The sequence below is a fragment of the Leuresthes tenuis genome, unplaced genomic scaffold (genome assembly GCF_036924035.1).
Source record: "Leuresthes tenuis unplaced genomic scaffold, fLeuTen1.0.hap1 SCAF_4, whole genome shotgun sequence".
Lineage (NCBI taxonomy): Eukaryota > Metazoa > Chordata > Actinopteri > Atheriniformes > Atherinopsidae > Leuresthes > Leuresthes tenuis.
Genome location: NW_027325358.1, coordinates 775,353 through 798,494, shown reverse-complemented (window position 1 = coordinate 798,494; position 23,142 = coordinate 775,353). Strand labels below are relative to the sequence as shown.

At 46.2% G+C, this 23,142-nt stretch overlaps 1 protein-coding gene across 1 annotated transcript in view; it reads right to left on the bottom strand.

Moving 5' to 3' along the window:
• Positions 1 to 387: 387 nt before the first annotated feature.
• Positions 388 to 23,142, bottom strand: part of meis1a (Meis homeobox 1 a) — a 30,922-nt gene continuing 8,167 nt past the window's right edge. Inside the window, exons 8-13 of the mRNA XM_072384020.1 lie at positions 22,513 to 22,658; positions 12,676 to 12,752; positions 9,036 to 9,094; positions 3,629 to 3,718; positions 2,331 to 2,437; positions 388 to 822 (exon numbers count right to left, since the gene is read on the bottom strand). Coding sequence (XP_072240121.1) covers positions 2,385 to 2,437; positions 3,629 to 3,718; positions 9,036 to 9,094; positions 12,676 to 12,752; positions 22,513 to 22,658 — 425 coding nt within the window. The 3' untranslated portion in view covers positions 388 to 822; positions 2,331 to 2,384. The remainder of the gene's footprint in view (positions 823 to 2,330; positions 2,438 to 3,628; positions 3,719 to 9,035; positions 9,095 to 12,675; positions 12,753 to 22,512; positions 22,659 to 23,142) is intronic.

Here is a 23,142-nt window from a genome sequence, read left to right as displayed (position 1 = left end):
ATCATATCCGTACGATATACAGTCTATTCAGGCTGAGGTCAGGATGATCTCAGGTTAGAAACAAAAGAACCACAGTCTGCAGCCTCTGCTAAACATAAGAATTAATCCAATCCTCGTGTTTCTCTGCTGAATAAAACTTTACTTTCTAAAGTCTTCTTTGATGAGACAAAAACTCACGAGAGGATAAATACTTTTACATTAGAGGAGGTTTTGTTGATTTTTAACATTTTTCTTCTTCACATCTTCTAAATGTTAAAAAACGTTAAACATTTCTGTCGTACTTTGGTTAAATATCCAGCATCACTGAAGCTGATCAGAAGGAGATTTTTACAAAACACTCATGAATCCAGGAGTAAAAGTTTTACTGTTTTATTTTAAAACTCAGAAATCTGTGGGATTCAAAGGAAGAAACAAACACACACAGTGTGAAAAATGAAAAATTCTCTTCAAGAAACGAACTTTTTACAAAAGGTTCCAGCAAGTTGTGACATTTCAAAGTGTTCGTGGAGGGAAACATCAGCTTCATATGCGCAGAGAAGGCAGAGAAGGAGATTCTGTTTGGGTCAAAATGTCCCCTCAGGGCAGCCGTAGTTGTAGTCCAGAGAAGAAGCAGCAGCTCAGATCTGCTGCTTTTAAACTGATGTTTAAATTCTGTGTCAACCTGGAAAAGTCTTCATCGGTTAAAACACAGCTGTTTATCCCCCCCCCCCCCCGGATTTCAGTTTGTCCAGAGTAAGAAGTCAGGTGTTTCTTCGTTGGGCAGGTAGACACCATCGGGTGGGGGAGCTGATTGGAGGACAGGTGGTGGGGTCCTGCAGCAGTCTGCAGACAAACACAAGAAACACGTCAACAACAAACAAGCCAGACTGTAGTATCAAACTGGTGTAAATTGCATGTCTCCAGAATGCAAGTTTCAGTTTTATTAACACAGATGTGGTTCAGTCAACCAAGAGAAAATACTGAACAGTGCGTCCTTTGTAAAAGCCAGTTAGCTTAGCACGATAGCACAACGTCAATGCTACAGCATCTCAGCAGAAAGCAGCCAGTTCACATAGAGTCCACTGAGCGAAACAAACACAAGGAAACATTTCACGTTAGCATTTTAATGGAAATCAGTCGGCTTGTTAGCTGAGAAGGAAGCTAGCAGAGAACAGAAGGAAGCTAGCAGAGAACAGAGGGAAGCTAGCAGAGAACAGAGGGAAGCTAGCAGAGAACAGAAGGAAGCTAGCAGAGAACAGAGGGAAGCTAGCAGAGAACAGAGGGAAGCTAGCAGAGAACAGAAAGAAGCTAGCAGAGAACAGAAGGAAGCTAGCAGAGAACACAAGGAAGCTAGCAGAGAACAGAGGGAAGCTAACAGAGAACAGAGGGAAGCTAGCAGAGAACACAAGGAAGCTAGCAGAGAACAGAGGGAAGCGAGCAGAGAACAGAAGGAAGCTAGCAGAGAACAGAGGGAAGCTAGCAGAGAACAGAAGGAAGCTAACAGAGAACAGAGGGAAGCTAGCAGAGAACACAAGGAAGCTAGCAGAGAACAGAGGGAAGCTAGCAGAGAACACAAGGAAGCTAGCAGAGAACAGAGGGAAGCTAGCAGAGAACAGAAGGAAGCTAGCAGAGAGCACAAGGAAGCTAGCAGAGAACAGAGGGAAGCTAGCAGAAAACAGAAAGAAGCTAGCAGTGACACTCCTAGTTACGATCATAACCAGGAGTGTCACTTCCACATTTCCTACGGTAGCTGGTTATCTCTGCAGGGGCTGTAGGGGCGGAGCTTAAGCACAGCGGATAGGGAGGAGCCTACAAGCTGTTTGGGCTAAAACTCTTCCCGTTAAAACTTTAATGGGAATGTAGTTTCAGACCATCGTTTTCTTCCTTTCTAATCACAGCCTAATCTGTCTCCATGCTGCCTTCATCTTCATCCTCCTCCTCGATGCTAAAATCTGCTTATGCAGTAATTGGACTGTGTGTAATCAAATAAAGAGATGAGAGCACTGAGCGTCTCTCACTAACGAGCGCTTTGTTCCAACATGGAGCGGATCTCTGAGGATTAATTGACCTTTATATCTGAGGGACTGGATTTAATTAGTGAAGAGGAGGCTCATCATCATCATTCTGAGTGTAAACAAACCCTGAGCAGCACATTCAGATCAGATGCAGGTAGCACCAATATACACTAAACTCTGTCATCAGAGGAACACACGGTCCACATGATGTCAGGAACAACAGCAGAAAACCTGTCCCAATAACAGAATTATTAATTACAATAAAATAAACTATCAGGCTTCCTGTTTTCCACCTCTGAGCATCAACAAGCTCTTTTGTTTGAGGCGTTTACTTACGATGCTTCCTGGGCTGCCGGATGGCTCGACTGGCTGCAGGGGGAGGTGGTGCTGCTACATGTAGTGCCACTGTCCCTCCATCCCCATCCCAACGCCACCCATCGGACCTGTGGAGCCAACAACACAGTCTCACTATCACAGAAAGACAGTGGAAGAACACAGATGGACACTTCAGTGAATGCAGTTTGAACTGGAGTCAAAGAGCTCAGAGGTTCAACCATCAAGGCTTCAACAGGACGCTGGAGAAGGGTCAGTTTCTGGGTTTGTGTGTTGGCTGAGGACACGCCGGCATGCTGCTGTGGAGAGTTCAGGTGTGTTTATAGTCGTTAATGTTCTGTAATTTAATGCAGTAACACAGACAGAATGAAGCTGTTCCTCCAGTCAGAAACACTCCAGCTCTACAGATACAGATAGTTACTGATCAGAGGGAAATGGGTTAGCAGTTAGCTGTAAGCTAGCAGTTAGCTGTAAGATAGCAGTTAGCTGTAAGATAGCAGTTAGCTGTAAGTTAGCAGTTAGCTGTAAGATAGCAGTTAGCTGTAAGTTAGCAGTTAGCAGTAAGTTAGCAGTTAGCTGTAAGTTAGCAGCAGATGCTAGCAAACAATGCTTTCTCATCCACAGTGATGGACCAAGCCGGAGATGTGCAGCGTAACTCGTAGTAATGCATGTGAACCGTTAATTACTGCGTTTAAACATTTTGGATTTATTAACCTCATTAAACAGTTGGACCTGGAGACCTCCATCTTTATCAGAAACATGCCGATAACGTAACGTTAGCACAGCGAGGAATAAGGAGCTTTCAAACAAAGGGGAACTAAGAAAGTGATTAAAAGTGATAAAAAAGGGATTTTTCGTGAATGTTTCGAACCCAGAAACCAGAGTTCTTGGTGCCTTCGGGAACTTATCTCGCTCATGATGAGGTGTCGGATAAATGTTACGAAGGTGTTTAAGGAGCTCCTCATACTTCCTTCTGTGTGTTAAAGCTTTCTTCTGCAAGGAAAAGGCCTCAGAGTATTTTCACTGACTGAAATCACTGCCCTTGAACGCCTCGTTCTTGATATCACCATGAAGCACATTTACTTAAAGAAAGATCTGCTTCTCTTTGGGACATTTCTGAGCAATCAGCTGATCAATGAGAGCAAACTGAGCTTTTTAGGAGCTAAACTGAAGAGTTTCAGACAGAAGGTGAGACGAGGCGCTGCTCCAATAAACCTCTAAACTAAAACCATCAGAGGTAAAGGGTCTTTGAGAATCCTTTTTAAATGAATGAATGATTATCAGTCAGCGCTGAGGTTTACCAGGTGGTCTGATGCCCATGTGCGTCTGTCCGTCCATCACAAAGCCTCCCATTGGCTGACCATCTGGGCCGTACGGTCCTGCCTGGATCACTGTGGACAGACAGAGACTCTTTTTAATTATCTCACCTGCTGCGACACAAACACACCTTTATGAGGTCCTCCTACAGAGCCGACACCTGAGGAAGTCCGTCTGTCCTTTTTTACTTTTCATGTTTCAATAAATCACTGCAGCAGTTTCCTGTTTTACTGGGAATATGTAAGGCTGGAAGTTTTGAATCAATAAAGATTATTGTTGTTCTTTTAGGGCTTTGATGACAGAATAAAAAGCAGAATGGGAGGCAGAGCCTTCAGTTATCAGGCCCCTAAAAGCAGAATGGGAGGAAGAGCCTTCAGTTATCAGGCCCCTAAAAGCAGAATGGGAGGCAGAGCCTTCAGTTATCAGGCCCCTAAAAGCAGAATGGGAGGCAGAGCCTTCAGTTATCAGGCCCCTAAAAGCAGAATGGGAGGCAGAGCCTTCAGTTATCAGGCCCCTAAAAGCAGAATGGGAGGCAGAGCCTTCAGTTATCAGGCCCCTAAAAGCAGAATGGGAGGCAGAGCCTTCAGTTATCAGGCCCCTAAAAGCAGAATGGGAGGCAGAGCCTTCAGCTATCAGGCCCCTAAAAGCAGAATGGGAGGCAGAGCCTTCAGTTATCAGGCCCCTAAAAGCAGAATGGGAGGCAGAGCCTTCAGTTATCAGGCCCCTAAAAGCAGAATGGGAGGCAGAGCCTTCAGCTATCAGGCCCCTAAAAGCAGAATGGGAGGCAGAGCCTTCAGCTATCAGGCCCCTAAAAGCAGAATGGGAGGCAGAGCCTTCAGTTATCAGGCCCCTAAAAGCAGAATGGGAGGCAGAGCCTTCAGTTATCAGGCCCCTAAAAGCAGAATGGGAGGCAGAGCCTTCAGTTATCAGGCCCCTAAAAGCAGAATGGGAGGCAGAGCCTTCAGTTATCAGGCCCCTAAAAGCAGAATGGGAGGCAGAGCCTTCAGTTATCAGGCCCCTAAAAGCAGAATGGGAGGCAGAGCCTTCAGTTATCAGGCCCCTAAAAGCAGAATGGGAGGCAGAGCCTTCAGTTATCAGGCCCCTAAAAGCAGAATGGGAGGCAGAGCCTTCAGTTATCAGGCCCCTAAAAGCAGAATGGGAGGCAGAGCCTTCAGTTATCAGGCCCCTAAAAGCAGAATGGGAGGCAGAGCCTTCAGTTATCAGGCCCCTAAAAGCAGAATGGGAGGCAGAGCCTTCAGTTATCAGGCCCCTAAAAGCAGAATGAGAGGCAGAGCCTTCAGTTATCAGGCCCCTCTCTGTGGAACCAGCTGCCAGTTTGGCTTCAGGAAGCAGACACCCTCTCTACCTTTAAGATCAGGCTGAAACTTTCCTTTCTGATAAAGCTTATAGTTAGGGATGGCTCAGGTGAGCCTGAAACATCCCATAGTTCTGCTGCTATAGGCCCAGCCTGCTGGGGGAGCTCCCATGATGCACCTCTCCTCCCTCCATGTACAGATGACATCATCGCTGTCATTAACTTGTGTTTCTCTCTCTCAGCAGGTGTCTCTGGCCTGGTGTTACGCTGCTTGTTGTCCCCTCTTTCCTGTCCTCTCAGCCCCAGCTGGTCCAGGCAGATGGACCCTTCCTGGTTCTGGTTCTGATGGAGGTTTCTTCCTGGTTCTGATGGAGGTTTCTTCCTGGTTCTGGTTCTAATGGAGGTTTCTTCCTGTTAAAGGGAGTTTTTTCTCTCCACAGTCGCCTCCCGCAGCTCAGGATCAGAGAGAAGTTTCAACTTCTTTTTAATTGGCTCTGTATGAACTCGACTAATTTACAACATCTTGAATTGGACTGTAATTGGTTTGAATTGGACTGTAATTGGTTTGAATTGGACTGTATCTTTGCCCTGACATGCTATTTGTTGTAATGTTTTATAAATAAAACTGAATTGAATTAAAACAAACGAGTGAACAGAAAGAAGAGTTCGGTCTTGAATCCAGGAACCAGTCAACATCCTCCGACCTGCAGCCCGGGAATGAATCGTTACGCTCGTCGGGTCCCAGTTTTTAGGTAAAGCAGATGTTTTATACCGGTTCACAGCTGGTTTGTGTGGTAAAGCAGATGTTTTATACCGGTTCACAGCTGGTTTGTCTGGTAAAGCAGATGTTTTATACCGGCTCACAGCTGGTTTGTGTGGTAAAGCAGATGTTTTATACCGGTTCACAGCTGGTTTGTGTGGTAAAGCAGATGTTTTATACCGGCTCACAGCTGGTTTGTGTGATAAAGCAGATGTTTTATACCGGCTCACAGCTGGTTTGTGTGATAAAGCAGATGTTTTATACCGGCTCACAGCTGGTTTGTGTGGTAAAGCAGATGTTTTATACCGGCTCACAGCTGGTTTGTGTGGTAAAGCAGATGTTTTATACCGGCTCACAGCTGGTTTGTGTGGTAAAGCAGATGTTTTATACCGGTTCACAGCTGGTTTGTGTGGTAAAGCAGATGTTTTATACCGGTTCACAGCTGGTTTGTGTGGTAAAGCAGATGTTTTATACCGGTTCACAGCTGGTTTGTGTGGTAAAGCAGATGTTTTATACCGGTTCACAGCTGGTTTGTGTGGTAAAGCAGATGTTTTATACCGGTTCACAGCTGGTTTGTGTGGTAAAGCAGATGTTTTATACCGGCTCACAGCTGGTTTGTGTGGTAAAGCAGATGTTTTATACCGGTTCACAGCTGGTTTGTGTGGTAAAGCAGATGTTTTATACCGGTTCACAGCTGGTTTGTGTGGTAAAGCAGATGTTTTATACCGGTTCACAGCTGGTTTGTGTGGTAAAGCAGATGTTTTATACCGGTTCACAGCTGGTTTGTGTGGTAAAGCAGATGTTTTATACCGGTTCACAGCTGGTTTGTGTGGTAAAGCAGATGTTTTATACCGGCTCACAGCTGGTTTGTGTGATAAAGCAGATGTTTTATACCGGTTCACAGCTGGTTTGTGTGATAAAGCAGATGTTTTATACCGGCTCACAGCTGGTTTGTATGGTAAAGCAGATGTTTTATACCGGCTCACAGCTGGTTTGTGTGGTAAAGCAGATGTTTTATACCGGTTCACAGCTGGTTTGTGTGGTAAAGCAGATGTTTTATACCGGTTCACAGCTGGTTTGTGTGGTAAAGCAGATGTTTTATACCGGCTCACAGCTGCTTTGTGTGGTAAAGCAGATGTTTCATACCGGCTCACAGCTGGTTTGTGTGGTAAAGCAGATGTTTTATACCGGCTCACAGCTGGTTTGTGTGATAAAGCAGATGTTTTATACCGGTTCACAGCTGGTTTGTGTGGTAAAGCAGATGTTTTATACCGGTTCACAGCTGGTTTGTGTGGTAAAGCAGATGTTTTATACCGGCTCACAGCTGGTTTGTGTGGTAAAGCAGATGTTTTATACCGGCTCACAGCTGGTTTGTGTGGTAAAGCAGATGTTTTATACCGGCTCACAGCTGGTTTGTGTGGTAAAGCAGATGTTTTATACCGGTTCACAGCTGGTTTGTGTGGTAAAGCAGATGTTTTATACCGGTTCACAGCTGGTTTGTGTGATAAAGCAGATGTTTTATACTGGTTCACAGCTGGTTTGTGTGGTAAAGCAGATGTTTTATACCGGCTCACAGCTGGTTTGTGTGGTAAAGCAGATGTTTTATACCGGTTCACAGCTGGTTTGTGTGGTAAAGCAGATGTTTTATACCGGTTCACAGCTGGTTTGTGTGGTAAAGCAGATGTTTTATACCGGCTCACAGCTGGTTTGTGTGGTAAAGCAGATGTTTTATACCGGTTCACAGCTGGTTTGTGTGGTAAAGCAGATGTTTTATACCGGCTCACAGCTGGTTTGTGTGATAAAGCAGATGTTTTATACCGGTTCACAGCTGGTTTGTGTGGTAAAGCAGATGTTTTATACCGGCTCACAGCTGGTTTGTGTGATAAAGCAGATGTTTTATACCGGTTCACAGCTGGTTTGTGTGATAAAGCAGATGTTTTATACCGGCTCACAGCTGGTTTGTGTGATAAAGCAGATGTTTTATACCGGTTCACAGCTGGTTTGTGTGGTAAAGCAGATGTTTTATACCGGTTCACAGCTGGTTTGTGTGGTAAAGCAGATGTTTTATACCGGCTCACAGCTGGTTTGTGTGGTAAAGCAGATGTTTTATACCGGTTCACAGCTGGTTTGTGTGGTAAAGCAGATGTTTTATACCGGTTCACAGCTGGTTTGTGTGATAAAGCAGATGTTTTATACTGGTTCACAGCTGGTTTGTGTGGTAAAGCAGATGTTTTATACCGGCTCACAGCTGGTTTGTGTGGTAAAGCAGATGTTTTATACCGGTTCACAGCTGGTTTGTGTGATAAAGCAGATGTTTTATACCGGTTCACAGCTGGTTTGTGTGGTAAAGCAGATGTTTTATACCGGTTCACAGCTGGTTTGTGTGGTAAAGCAGATGTTTTATACCGGCTCACAGCTGGTTTGTGTGGTAAAGCAGATGTTTTATACTGGTTCACAGCTGGTTTGTGTGGTAAAGCAGATGTTTTATACCGGCTCACAGCTGGTTTGTGTGGTAAAGCAGATGTTTTATACTGGTTCACAGCTGGTTTGTGTGGTAAAGCAGATGTTTTATACCGGCTCACAGCTGGTTTGTGTGGTAAAGCAGATGTTTTATACCGGTTCACAGCTGGTTTGTGTGGTGCTGTTTGCTTTTGCCAGAACAGGAAGTGACATCATGGCGTTCAGCACAGATACTGGGTTCAGACCTCCTGTTTTTCACTGTTTATGATGCAGTTTAGTTTCTTTTTTAAATCTTTTGGGGGCCATTAATCAGGGATGAGAAGACTTTAAATGAAACGTTTTCTTCCTCGTGGGGAAATTAACTTCATAATGTTTCATCTGAGGAAGAACCAAAAGAGGCTTTTGAGTCTTTAACTCTTTCAAACTGTGTTTCCAAGCCTTTGTTAGGAAGTCAGCCTCAGGCTAATGCTAACAAAGCCGAGGGGCCAAGAGGCTAACGGTGCTTTAGCTCCACTTCAGCTGGGGCTGCGGTTTGTTTTAATCCCAGTTTAGATGCTGAATGGAGAGGTCGGACAGAGCGATTAGCATCTCTGTCTGCAGATAATCCTGCTGAGGGTTAGAGACTCTGGGAGTTTAAGCCTCTCTGTTCGCTTCAACTCAGCCAGGAGCCAGAAGAAGACTGCAGGAGGTCAGCCTGCGTCCTGCTTCAGCCCGTTTACAGACACATTAGAGCTCCAGTCATGGCTCAGGTGTTTCTATGCTGATCTCAGACGGTACAGATAAATACAAGCAGAATCCGTCAGTTACAGGAGCTTTAATCAAAGAACTGATCAGTTCTGATCAGGGAAACAACAACCTGCTCTGTTGGACTGGTCGATCATGGGCTGGACGATTCGCCGCCGGGCGTTGATGAACCTGAAAAAGAAGATTAAGGATGAGGAAGTTTGTACCTCAGAGCTGTTCAGGACTTCGTGTCTGACAGCAAACAGCTGACTGCACAAAACGTCTGTGACATGACGCGTTTTCCCTCATTTTAGGGAGATTTCATGAATATCTCCCCACCAAAGAGACCCGCTAAGCAAGAATAACCAAGAATAAAACCAGATCATTCCATCAGTGCATCACAGATCAGAGGAGGCAGAAGGTAAAAGGTCACCGGCGGCCCCCCCACCTCCAACACGTCCCGTTTCACTGCAGAGAGCAGCCACACATCCCCGTCCAAAGCCATCATCCTGGTATGCATGACCTTTGACCCGACACCTCCTGTGACCCCCCTCCCTGAACTCCTCTCTGCTCTGAAGCCGCCCGCCGACCTTCCTGACCCCCCCCAGTCAAAGCGCTGTCGTTTGCCCCCTGATTTATGTCTCCCTACACCCTGACCCCCCCTCACCCCTGAGTGGGATGCTTCCATTTCAGGGAGGAGGAAAGTTTCCTTTCAGAAAAACAAAAGCAGCAGCAGCCTTTTCAGGAATAAAAGAGGAGGAGGAGGAAGGTTATGGTGCAGAGATTCAGATTTAAGCTGAACAGGAACTATTTCCACCAAAACATTCCTCTAATTCAACCCAGATAGTCACATTTTATATGTCGTGAAGGACAAAATGAATCAGAAGGGTAAAGAAAAGTGATCCAATGATAGTTATTCCAACAGGAGAAGCTAATGGAGAATTCTGCTTCTTCTACTGCTGTTAGTTTGACTAAATGAGACCAAATCCAGGGTTAAAATGGCATAAAAGTGATTGAGCTGAGCTGCCCTCAGTCTGAATGGTGCTTTAATGTCTGAGGATAAAAAGCAGCAGGGCTGCAACAAACGATGCTTCAAGTAAATCCATCAGTATTCAATTCAATCTAATTCAAAAAACTTTATTTGTCCCCGAGGAGCAAGGCACACAGGCTGCACACAGAGCAGCAAACAAGGCAACAATGCTAACACTAAAACAGCTGCAGACAAGGCAACAATGCTAACACTAAAACAGCAGCAAACAAGGCAACAATGCTAACACTAAAACAGCTGCAGACAAGGCAACAATGCTAACACTAAAACAGCTGCAAACAAGGCAACAATGCTAACACTAAAACAGCTGCAGACAAGGCAACAATGCTAACACTAAAACAGCAGCAAACAAGGCAACAATGCTAACACTAAAACAGCAGCAAACAAGGCAACAATGCTAACACTAAAACAGCAGCAAACAAGGCAACAATGCTAACACTAAAACAGCTGCAAACAAGGCAACAATGCTAACACTAAAACAGCTGCAGACAAGGACAGGAGTCATTGCACATTATATTATTTCCATTTAATCTGAAAACTTCTTCAAATGTTTGGAAGTTAACTAGGAAAAGGCTCCTGGTCATTAACAGTATCAGTGATGCAGGGACACCTTACAGCTGCTCCGACACCTGAACACAACACGCTCCAGCTGATGGCAGCCACTAAAGTTCACACCAAAGTCACGTTTAAGTGATGCAGGAAAAAGAAAAGCTTTAATCTAACTCTCAGCTCAGTTTCTCCACAGCTAACATCACAGCTAACATCGCAGCTAACATCGCAGCTAACAATAAGCTAACATTACAGCTAACATCACGGCTAACATCACAGCTAACAATAAGCTAACATTACAGCTAACATAACGGCTAACATCACAGCTAACATCACAGCTAACATCACAGCTAACATCACAACTAACATCACAGCTAACAATAAGCTAACATCACAGCTAACATCACAACTAACATCACAGCTAACAATAAGCTAACATTACAGCTAACATAACGGCTAACATCACAGCTAACAATAAGCTAACATCACAGCTAACATCACAGCTAAGATCGCAGCTAACATCACAGCTAACATCACAGCTAACAATAAGCTAACATCACAGCTAACATCCCGGCTAACATCACAGCTAACATCACGGCTAACATCACAGCTAACATCACGGCTAACATCACAGCTAACATCGCAGCTAACATCGCAGCTAACAATAAGCTAACATTACAGCTAACATCACGGCTAACATCACAGCTAACATCACGGCTAACATCACGGCTAACATCACAGCTAAGATCGCAGCTAACATCGCAGCTAACAATAAGCTAACATTACAGCTAACATCACGGCTAACATCACAGCTAACATCACGGCTAACATCACGGCTAACATCACAGCTAACATCACAGCTAACATCACAGCTAACAATAAGCTACTTAGAAGGGAAACATTAAATTTAACGTCATGAGGACATTCCAGCTTAAATAAATATATAAAACCTACCGACTTGTGTCACTTTAACAACTCGAGGTGGAGAAACAGAACTAATAGAGAATATGAAAGATACAGGAAAGAAGAAACAAGAGAAAGAAAGAAGGAGTGCAGTCAGGTTGTTAAAACCCGACTTCTGAGCTTTAAGACTAAACCTGTGTGACACTAACAAGCTGAGGATGGCGTCCTGTAAGGAACCTCACATGAAAAAGTCTTCAGAAGGATGCTCACATCCTCACATGCAGTTACTCTCACCACCACAGCGGGTCTTATATCCTGTTTAATGTACACTTCGGTAAGTGTCAGTTTCTATGCAGATGACTCTGACTTATGTTTCCATCCTGTCAGGAGGTCTGGAGAATAAACCACAACTGTTTGAAACTATAAACCTTCCTCAGCTGCTACAAACATATTAAATCTAACACCAGAACAGACTGAACACAGGACTTTTCTCTTAAAGTCTTCAGTTTGTTCACAATTCAAAGTAAACACCGAAAAATGGACCAGACTCAGTGAATAATTCCCTAAATTCAACAATGAACCTTCTAATACTGACTCAGTACTGAATGAGGACCCTCCTGAACCCAATGATCCCCACAGACCAGAGAGCAGAGCTGGCCAACAGGTCACTGGGGTCAAACACCCACAAAGACCCCTGGAGACGATACAACTATACTATATTCAACTATCCAACTCGAAACTGGTATTTTAATCACCATTTTATTTTTAGCAGGTTTTCATATTATTTCTACAGAGTTAAAACACTTTTACCAGATAGCTTTGCTTTGCTGTCATCTTTAAATTAGTTTCCCTGTTACTGCTCTTGGTTTCTGACCCTTTATTCTCTGTTATTACATGTTTTTACCTGGTTATTATGATGGTAATGACATGTATTCTCTCACTATTATTTCTTACTTTGCTATAATGTAAATTGGCACCAAAGGGCTTATTTTCTTCATTCTTTACATCATGACAGCATTAACCTGCCTTGTGCTGAGGTCTGTAATGCTGTGACAAAAACAGCTTAATTAGATAGTCTGCTAACGATCCCCAGCGATGAAACTCTGGTTAGTGTTTGTGTTTCAGTAAAAACGTCCCTCAGGCGAACACCTCAGGGGTCAAATTAACTCTCCAGTTAGGCCCTTCTTCTCTGTGGCAACAAAGGAAATGAATCATTGTGCTAATCCGCCTCAGGTTGCCCGAACGTTCGGGCCGCCGACACGTCGCCACTCACCAGTTGTTGACCTGCAGGATGGTGAGGCCGGTGTCCTGAGCGAGCTGCTTCTTCTGCTCCTCTGATGGGTACGGGTGCTGCAGAGGGACAAAACAGAGCGTCAGCATCCTAAAGCTGCTGCTAATTAAAGTCATGAGGAGGAACTCGACTCATTAAAGAGAAGTGAAATGGGGCATAAATAACGGGAGGAGACGCTGGGCCAATTAAGGCTCAGCGGAGACGCTGTGTTTCTGGCTGTGGACAGTTTGTACTCAGAACTCTGAGTTATCATCACAGCTGCTTCATTATGTGCATGAACCAGGTTTCACATGCAGTCAGAGCAGGAACTTTCTTTCATCTTCTGCTTCTTTTCACCGTTTGTTCCACTCAGTGTTTGGTCTTATTTAAGCTCCTTAAACACGACTCGGATCAGTTATATGAACGGTTAGGATGAGGAAACGGGCCTTAAAACAGACCAGCTGAGAGGAAAAGTAACAACATTTTAAGCTGATTTTTAACACAAAACTGAACTGAAGAGCGAATCAGATTTCATCACGAGATAACCGATGAGCATCATCTCATTTGTACGAAATGCTTCATTTCAACACCAAGAAAATCTAAATGATGGAAAGACAAATAACTTGATCTCTGACGATAACTGAGACAGCAGCACTTGCCACGACCCATTTTAGATCCTTTCCTAATCCCAGTTAGGCTCATGACCTGTTGGACCGTGAAAGTCCCACAGCGGCACCATCAGGGCCCAGAGTAGGTCCGACTGTGCCTGTTATCAGTGGTCCTTAAACCGAGGATCTGTTTTCAGTGTGAGGCCAGAATAAATCATCAGTCCTGTGTTTCTGTCATTATTTCTACTTCACCGTTTAGGAAGCATGAACTTGGCCTCCAGGAAATATTTCAATTGTAGTCAAAAGACCAAATTTCATGTGAGTGAATACGTCTCCTCAGCATCATCCTGACTTTAAACAGCTTGTTGCACAGAATGAAGATGTTTCAGCCTGTTGAGGTGATAAATGCAGTAATTAGTTTTTCTATTCTTATTTGCCCTTTTTGTCCCACTAAGACACAAAATCTCTTCTTCGTCTTCATTTGACAAAATGCTTCTTAATTTAAAAGAGAAAGTCAGAGATAACCTGGAAACTTCAGCTGGAGAAGCCTCTGGTTCTTTCTACATTTATTAATCTCACAGATTTATCGGTCGTCCTTTCATGAAATGAACCGAAGGCGGCGTGTTTTTGCCAAAACTGTTTCCTGTGGAAAGACTCTGCTTATGAGGTCCAACTCATCCCGAATACCCAGGAGAAATTAAAAAGGTGAGAACAGTCCAGACTCAGACTGCCCTGTTTGTAGGGATGGCAGAACCAGAACCAGACGAGGTTCTGAGAGGATCTCAGAGGTCCAGAAGGAGCATCAGCCTGTAGGACTGAGTTTAAACAGCTGCTGCAGACCCAGAAGTCTCTGTGGGCAGCATCAGGGGCTGGATCTGATTCATGCAGCCGGTGGGGGTCCATGAGGAGAAGAGGGTCATGTGACCAGAGACATATGTACATAAACACGAGAGGGGCGGGCCTGCAGGGCGGCCATCTTGGTCAGTGCTACTCGCTCCAACAGTACATCTATAAATCACTCCGTTGTAAAGCTATTTTCTTGAGATTTGTTTGCCAAACGTCAGACAGACATAAAACAAAAAGCCTTTAACCTGCTGCTGCACACCTTTAACCTGCTGCTGCAGACCTTTAACCTGCTGCTGCACACCTTTAACCTGCCGCTGCACACTTTTAACCTGCCGCTGCACACCTTTAACCTGCCGCTGCATACCTTTAACCTGCCGCTGCACACCTTTAACCTGCCGCTGCATACCTTTAACCTGCCGCTGCACACCTTTAACCTGCTGCTGCACACCTTTAACCTGCTGCTGCACACCTTTAACCTGCTGCTGCACACCTTTAACCTGCTGCTGCACACCTTTAACCTGCTGCTGCACACCTTTAACCTGCTGCTGCACACCTTTAACCTGCCGCTGCACACCTTTAACCTGCTGCTGCACACCTTTAACTTGCTGCTGCAGACCTTTAACCTGCTGCTGCAGACCTTTAACCTGCCGCTGCACACCTTTAACCTGCTGCTGCACACCTTTAACCTGCTGCTGCAGACCTTTAACCTGCTGCTGCACACCTTTAACCTGCTGCTGCACACCTTTAACCTGCTGCTGCACACCTTTAACCTGCTGCTGCACACCTTTAACCTGCTGCTGCACACCTTTAACCTGCTGCTGCACACCTTTAACCTGCTGCTGCAGACCTTTAACTTGCTGCTGCACACCTTTAACCTGCTGCTGCACACCTTTAACCTGCTGCTGCAGACCTTTAACTTGCTGCTGCACACCTTTAACCTACTGCTGCACACCTTTAACCTGCTGCTGCACACCTTTAACTTGCTGCTGCACACCTTTAACTTGCTGCTGCACACCTTTAACCTGCTGCTGCACACCTTTAACCTGCTGCTGCACACCTTTAACCTGCTGCTGCAGACCTTTAACTTGCTGCTGCACACCTTTAACCTGCTACTGCACACCTTTAACCTGCCGCTACAGACCTTTAACCTGCCGCTGCACACCTTTAACCTGCTGCTGCACACCTTTAACCTGCCGCTGCACACCTTTAACCTGCTGCTGCACACCTTTAACCTGCCGCTGCACACCTTTAACCTGCTACTGCACACCTTTAACTTACTGCTGCACACCTTTAACCTGCCGCTACAGACCTTTAACCTGCCGCTGCACACCTTTAACCTGCTGCTGCACACCTTTAACCTGCCGCTACAGACCTTTAACCTGCCGCTGCACACCTTTAACCTGCCGCTGCACACCTTTAACCTGCTGCTGCAGACCTTTAACATGCTGCTGCAGACCTTTAACCTGCCGCTGCACACCTTTAACCTGCTGCTGCACACCTTTAACCTGCCGCTGCACACCTTTAACCTGCTGCTGCAGACCTTTAACCTGCTGCTGCACACCTTTAACCTGCTGCTGCACACCTTTAACATGCTGCTGCAGACCTTTAACCTGCTGCTGCACACCTTTAACATGCTGCTGCAGACCTTTAACCTGCTGCTGCACACCTTTAACCTGCTGCTGCACACCTTTAACCTGCTGCTGCAGACCTTTAACCTGCTGCTGCACACCTTTAACCTGCTGCTGCAGACCTTTAACCTGCTGCTGCACACCTTTAACTTGCTGCTGCAGACCTTTAACCTGCTGCTGCAGACCTTTAACCTGCTGCTGCACACCTTTAACCTGCTGCTGCACACCTTTAACCTGCTGCTGCACACCTTTAACTTGCTGCTGCAGACCTTTAACCTGCTGCTGCAGACCTTTAACCTGCCGCTGCACACCTTTAACCTGCTGCTGCACACTTTAACCTGCCGCTGCACACCTTTAACCTGCCGCTGCACACCTTTAACCTGCTGCTGCACACCTTTAACCTGCTGCTGCACACCTTTAACCTGCCGCTGCACACCTTTAACCTGCCGCTGCACACCTTTAACCTGCCGCTGCACACCTTTAACCTGCTGCTGCACACCTTTAACTTGCTGCTGCAGACCTTTAACCTGCTGCTGCAGACCTTTAACCTGCCGCTGCACACCTTTAACCTGCTGCTGCACACCTTTAACCTGCCGCTGCACACCTTTAACCTGCTGCTGCACACCTTTAACCTGCTGCTGCAGACCTTTAACCTGCTGCTGCACACCTTTAACCTGCTGCTGCACACCTTTAACCTGCTGCTGCAGACCTTTAACCTGCCGCTGCACACCTTTAACCTGCTGCTGCACACCTTTAACCTGCTGCTGCACACCTTTAACCTGCTGCTGCAGACCTTTAACCTGCTGCTGCACACCTTTAACATGCTTTGAAACCCTGAGAGTCTCCTACAGGCGGCTGTTCGAATTGATTTTATGTTTTCTTTAGGCTCAGTTTAAGAGTAGGTTACACATTTAGCGGCTGTTTCATGTCTCATGAGTAAGAGTGATGAGTGATAAGCAGCAGCACTGCTTTATGGTGTATAAATTATTCATTCAATCCAACTTTTTTGACACCCTCTTTTTCATTTTGGGGCAAATAAAATGAATTATTGATGGAGTCGGGCTTTGGAGATAAAAACAAATCAAGTTGAGTGCTGCAGCCTGTGATTTGAGACGCTTCAACACATCAGAATGTCAGGGACAGATAACAGGACATGAGACTGAAGTTATCTGTTTTCACTGTATTTATCAGTTCATGTGATGGTGTTTATTCACCAGAAACTATTTGACCCTCCAACAGGGACTTCAGATGAGGTCATCAGAACCTTAAAGAAGCTAAATTTAGGTGGAAAAGCAAAAAATGATCAGTTTTTGATGTGATTATTTGCTCCTGAACTGTGTTTCCCTCCATCTGCCATCTGACTGCCTCCTGGCTTCATTATCTGACTGATGCTAATTTACACGGCCGTGATGTATGTGACCACATGCTGGGCTTTGTGTGTGTGTTTAAGTGTGTGCATGCAGGGGTGAGAGGTCAATGAAGGCGACCCCCACAGAGAGCTGGTCCTGGGGCCCCCGGGGGGGGCTGTCACAGAGGTAATGGATGATGTTTTCACTGCAGGGAGAGGGTGCCACGGAGCAGCCTTCCTTTATATTTAACCAGGCCCAGAGAGCCATGAAGGTGATGAAGAGTTTCAGGTTAAGTATTTTCTCTGTTACCTGACCTCAGCCTCGAGTAGCATCAAACTCATGTTCGGTTCTGGTTCTGCTGGACCAGAGGTCCCCCCCACCCCCCTGGACTGGACTGGACTGGATTAGACTGGACTGGATTAAACTGGACTAAACTGGACTGGATTAAACTGGATTAAACTGGACTAAACTGGACTGGATTAAACTGGATTAAACTGGACTAAACTGGACTGGACTGGGCATGTTCTCCCTGTGTATCCCTGTTCTCTCCGGGTTCCCCGGCTTCCTCCCACCATCCAAAAACATGCATGTCAGGTTAACTGGTGACTCCAAATTGTCCGTAGGAGTGAGTGCATGGTTTGTCTCTATGTGGCCCTGTGATGGACTGGCGACCCGTCCAGGGTGTACCCCGCCTTTCGCCCGATGACTGCTGGGATAGGCTCCAGCCCCCCCGCTACCCGATTAACGGTTTGACGGTATAGAAGATGGATGGATGGATGGATGGATGGATGGATGGATGGATGGATGGATGGATGGATGGACTGAACTGGACTGAACTGAACTGGATTAAACTGGACTAAACTGGACTGAACTGGACTGGACTGGGATGAGTTTAACTGGACTTTAACTAAACTATAAAGTTTCCTAATTGTTCTTTTTTCTTTGTGAATTGTTGCTGCATAATTGAACAGAAATAAAACTCCAACAGCTCTGTGATATGAATGTTTTAGAGTCTGAGACACTGAAGGCTGCAGAGAAACACGAGGACTACATCAGAACTCTGCAGAGATCTTCATCGCTCACATTTATTGAGACCATCGGTGTCGTTGATAAACGGCCGTGTTGGAAACCATGAAACATCTGAACCACGTTCACATCATGCTGACACGCTGTCCTTTCTCAGTTTGGAGGCTGAAGGCGTAAACACAATCACCACCGCAGTTAATGCGCTCCATTTGTTACATCTGTGGCGCCAAACACTCAGACTGCAATCAGCTCGGGGTGCGGGGGGGGGGGGTGCGGGGGTCGATCTGCCAACATGATGATGGACGGAGTCACTGCAACCAGACGGAGGTGATGGTGGAGCTCTCAGTGCTGCCGTTTGATGTCTGACGGCGTTGTTAGAGAGACTTCCTGTTTGGTCATGGCTGCAGTAGGAGGGGGGGGGGGGGGGGGGGGGTTACCGTTGGGTGGCGGCAGGCGGCTGCACACATGTTGCTCCCCCTGGGCTGCCGTGTCCTCGCCATCCACCCACATCTGCCGCTCTCAGGCCGTAAACAGCTGCTGATGGATGGGTGGAGGTGTCCCGCTGCCCCTGAACCCAGATGGATGGGTGCAGGGGGGCCCGCTGCCCCTGAACCCAGATGGATGGGTGCAGGGGGGCCCGCTGCCCCCTGAACCCAGATGGATGGGTGCAGGGGGGCCTGAGGTCAGCGCTGGGGCTTCCTGCTCAGCTCAGGAGGCCTCGGCTGGGTGGAGTTCTGCGGCTTTGAAGTTTCACAGTCAGCAACGACTGGTTTGGTGGAGTTTTCGGTCGTCGTCATGCTGAATGTGGAAAGATCTGCTGACGGGATCACGTGCGTGAACCATTCGATCACGTGCACGCCACGTGCGTGAACCATTCGATCACGTGCACGCCAGGTGCGTGAAGCGCTCGTTAGAGCTGGTCATGAACGAGCCGAGTGAGCGTAAACAAACGGTGGCACAGCGTCACCCACCTGCTTCGGCTTTGCAGGAAATAAACCCTCGCTGCAGATGATTTTTGCACTTTCACATGAAACTGAGTGCGTGCACGTGTGTGCGTGCACGTGTGTGCGTGTGTGCGTGCACGTGTGCAGACGGCAGCTTCAGTCTTTATGAGCTGCAGCTCCGGCTGAGGCGGTCAGCAGTGTTGATGTGAGACAAACCTTCGCTGACAGGGATGATGAAGCCGTTTCAGCTCCACAGCCTCAGACTGATGAAGCGTCTGCTTTTAATCACGCTGAGATTATTGATGATAAACTCCCAGATTTTCATGTTTCATCACATCTGCTTCTAATTAACGTCTGACTCACAGCTCCGACTTCTGCGGAGTTCTTCTGTTTAATGAAGGAAAATCTCTTACAGGTTAAATATTTGTGCTGTTTTCAGTCATTTATCAGACGTTTCTGCCTTCAGTGAGTTCCCAAACATCAGAACAGCAGCATCCAGCCCGCTGTCCTTTTAAAGCTTTCTCACTTTAACACATTTGCTTAAATAGTTCCAACTGCAGGTGAACCTTTAAAGCCGTTACAGAGTGGCTGATTTTGATTTGGACACCGATGCATCACCCAGAAATGATGCTTGAGGTCATGAGGGTATAGGAGGGATGTTCCTTTCAGATGGAATACAACAACTCTCTGAAACTCATTATTTTAAATGGCTTTCCTTGTGTGGTGACAGTCTTTTCCTGTACCGAGCAAACAAAGCACAAATAGCCACACAGTCAACGGACATGAGGCATCCATCAAGGCAAAATGGAGGAAAAACTGGAGCTGAATTGTCAGAATTTATCAGGACCTCAGAAATAATCTGGGAAACAGGTTTCCATCCAAGTTTTCACGTACATTTTTGTAAAGTCTCCATATTGTGTAAAACTCCTTCTTCCTGCTCCTGGGAGCATATATCAGGGCGTCTGAAGTGTAAAACTCCTTCTTCCTGTTCCTGGGAGCATATATCAGGGCGTCTGAAGTGTAAAACTCCTTCTTCCTGTTCCTGGGAGCATATATCAGGGCGTCTGAAGTGTAAAACTCCTTCTTCCTGTTCCTGGGAGCATATATCAGGGCGTCTGAAGTGTAAAACTCCTTCTTCCTGCTCCTGGGAGCATATATCAGGGCGTCTGAAGTGTAAAACTCCTTCTTCCTGTTCCTGGGAGCAGATATCAGGGCGTCTGAAGTGTAAAACTCCTTCTTCCTGTTCCTGGGAGCATATATCAGGGCGTCTGAAGTGTAAAACTCCTTCTTCCTGCTCCTGGGAGCAGATATCAGGGCGTCTGAAGTGTAAAACTCCTTCTTCCTGCTCCTGGGAGCATATATCAGGGCGTCTGAAGTGTAAAACTCCTTCTTCCTGTTCCTGGGAGCAGATATCAGGGCGTCTGAAGTGTAAAACTCCTTCTTCCTGTTCCTGGGAGCATATATCAGGGCGTCTGAAGTGTAAAACTCCTTCTTCCTGCTCCTGGGAGCATATATCAGGGCGTCTGAAGTGTAAAACTCCTTCTTCCTGTTCCTGGGAGCATATATCAGGGCGTCTGAAGTGTAAAACTCCTTCTTCCTGTTCCTGGGAGCATATATCAGGGCGTCTGAAGTGTAAAACTCCTTCTTCCTGCTCCTGGGAGCATATATCAGGGCGTCTGAAGTGTAAAACTCCTTCTTCCTGCTCCTGGGAGCATATATCAGGGCGTCTGAAGTGTAAAACTCCTTCTTCCTGTTCCTGGGAGCATATATCAGGGCGTCTGAAGTGTAAAACTCCTTCTTCCTGCTCCTGGGAGCATATATCAGGGCGTCTGAAGTGTAAAACTCCTTCTTCCTGCTCCTGGGAGCATATATCAGGGCGTCTGAAGTGTAAAACTCCTTCTTCCTGTTCCTGGGAGCATATATCAGGGCGTCTGAAGTGTAAAACTCCTTCTTCCTGTTCCTGGGAGCATATATCAGGGCGTCTGAAGTGTAAAACTCCTTCTTCCTGTTCCTGGGAGCATATATCAGGGCGTCTGAAGTGTAAAACTCCTTCTTCCTGTTCCTGGGAGCATATATCAGGGCGTCTGAAGTGTAAAACTCCTTCTTCCTGCTCCTGGGAGCATATATCAGGGCGTCTGAAGTGTAAAACTCCCCCAAAACACAACCCTGGTATTTATTTAGTTCCCCTTTGTGTGAAAGTTCCTCATTTAACGAGTTTTGAGTTTCATTTAAAAAGTTCGTCAGCTATCCCAGCTGTCATTGGACGAGAGGCGGGGTAAACCCTGGATGGATGGGTGTGTTTTTACACAAATGATGCTGAAAAAAGAATAATAACAGCATTGCTCTGTTGAAACATGTCAGGATGAACCTTCGTACTGCTGCTAATATTCAAACAGAAGGTATTAATGTTGTGTTTTGAGTCTTTTGGGTGTCAGAGCTGCAGCTTTGTTTCAGTATTTTCTGAACAAGCTGCCCTTCACACAACCTCCACCCCCGACAGGTTCTTTCTTTCCCCCTTCCTCCCTCTTTCTCTCAGGTACCATCCCTCCCCCATCTTTCTCTCCACCTCCCATCTGCTGCAGCACTCGCCGTCCTGCAGGTTCAGCTTTGAGTCCTGGCAGCGGCCCCGACCCCCCCTGAGCAGACGGCGACAGATTTAGCCCGTCCCTGTTTGGAGGCAGGCGGGGGGGGGTTAGGGCTGTTCTGCAGGGCTCAGCCAAAACCCGGAGTCACTGCGTACTGGGATTTTCAGCACTAAGCTGTCTCTTTTTCCACTTTTACAGCAAGAGTTACTTCAGCTTCATAAATCTCTTATTATTAAGACAAAGCTCAGAGAGCTAATCCTGTGGAAACTCCCTGCTCAGACACACCTGAACACACAGCTTCTTTTCCAGTTAAACAGGAAACTCACTGCAAGCTGTCTTTAACTAAGGCACAGAGGAAGAGTCACTAAGTCATTTAGATCAACAAGGTACAGAAAAATCCCCAGAACAGAAGAGCCGATGCTGCAGGGCAGAGTTCAACGGTACCGACCCAACAAAACCAAACCGGGCAGACAGAAAACAAGTCAAACAAGAGTCCAAACACCCGGACAAATGCTGTCGAATGTTCTATTTAATCCCAACTGAAGCACTGGGCTGATGTTTAGCTTCCAGGGGCAGCGGAAAACCAAACCTTTTATACCTTTTTCACAGGATTTTAGACTGAAGAAAACTTCTGGGCGTTTCTGCAGTTCTGTGAATATGTTTTTCATTCTTTCACAAACTTAAAAGTGTGTAAATCAGGTTTATCTGAACCTGAATATTTTCAAAGTAAGACACGTAAACCTGACTTTGGTTGGTCTTCTGCTGAAAGCAGCACTTTTTATGATGAAAATGAGGGCCGTTGGGATGAAATCGCTCCACAGTATGCTAATGCTAACGCTTCACTAAACTCCTACCGTCAGGTGCTGGAACAGCCAGGCTCTCAGGATGTTGGTCGCCACTTTGGGGAAGATGCCTCTCTTCTTGTTGTGCAGTCTGTCTCTGTCGAGGTCGTCATCGTCGCCCGTGCTGGGAGACGCCATGTTGTTATCCAGACAGTCACCTGGTCGACACAGGACCGTTAGCATGTTAGCAGACATTAGCATGTTAGCAGACATTAGCATGTTAGCAGACAGCAGAGGTTTTGTTCAGTGTCCTGGTCAGAAACAACCTGTGCAGGTGTTCAGTTTGAGCTGCTCGGGTCTCTGAGACGTGCATCAGTAACAGGAACAGCCATCAGTAGATGTTATTGAACAGGTGAAAAGGCCTTCATAAGGAAGGTAGAGGGGAGGTCACATGACTTAGAAACAGGAGACAAAGTCTGAACTCTCCTAGGACACAGCAGACGCCCCTGTGGTCCCTACTGGTTTCTCAGTGGTCTGCGTTACAGTATGATGTGACTGATCCGTACAACGCAGCAGCAACGATGTACCGATCAGCCACATTATACAACATTTTATACAAGGCATTTTAGAGCGATTAGCAGAGTTTGGCCAATGAGGAACCAGACCATAGATTTGGCTACAAACCCAAGCATCAGTGCAGGA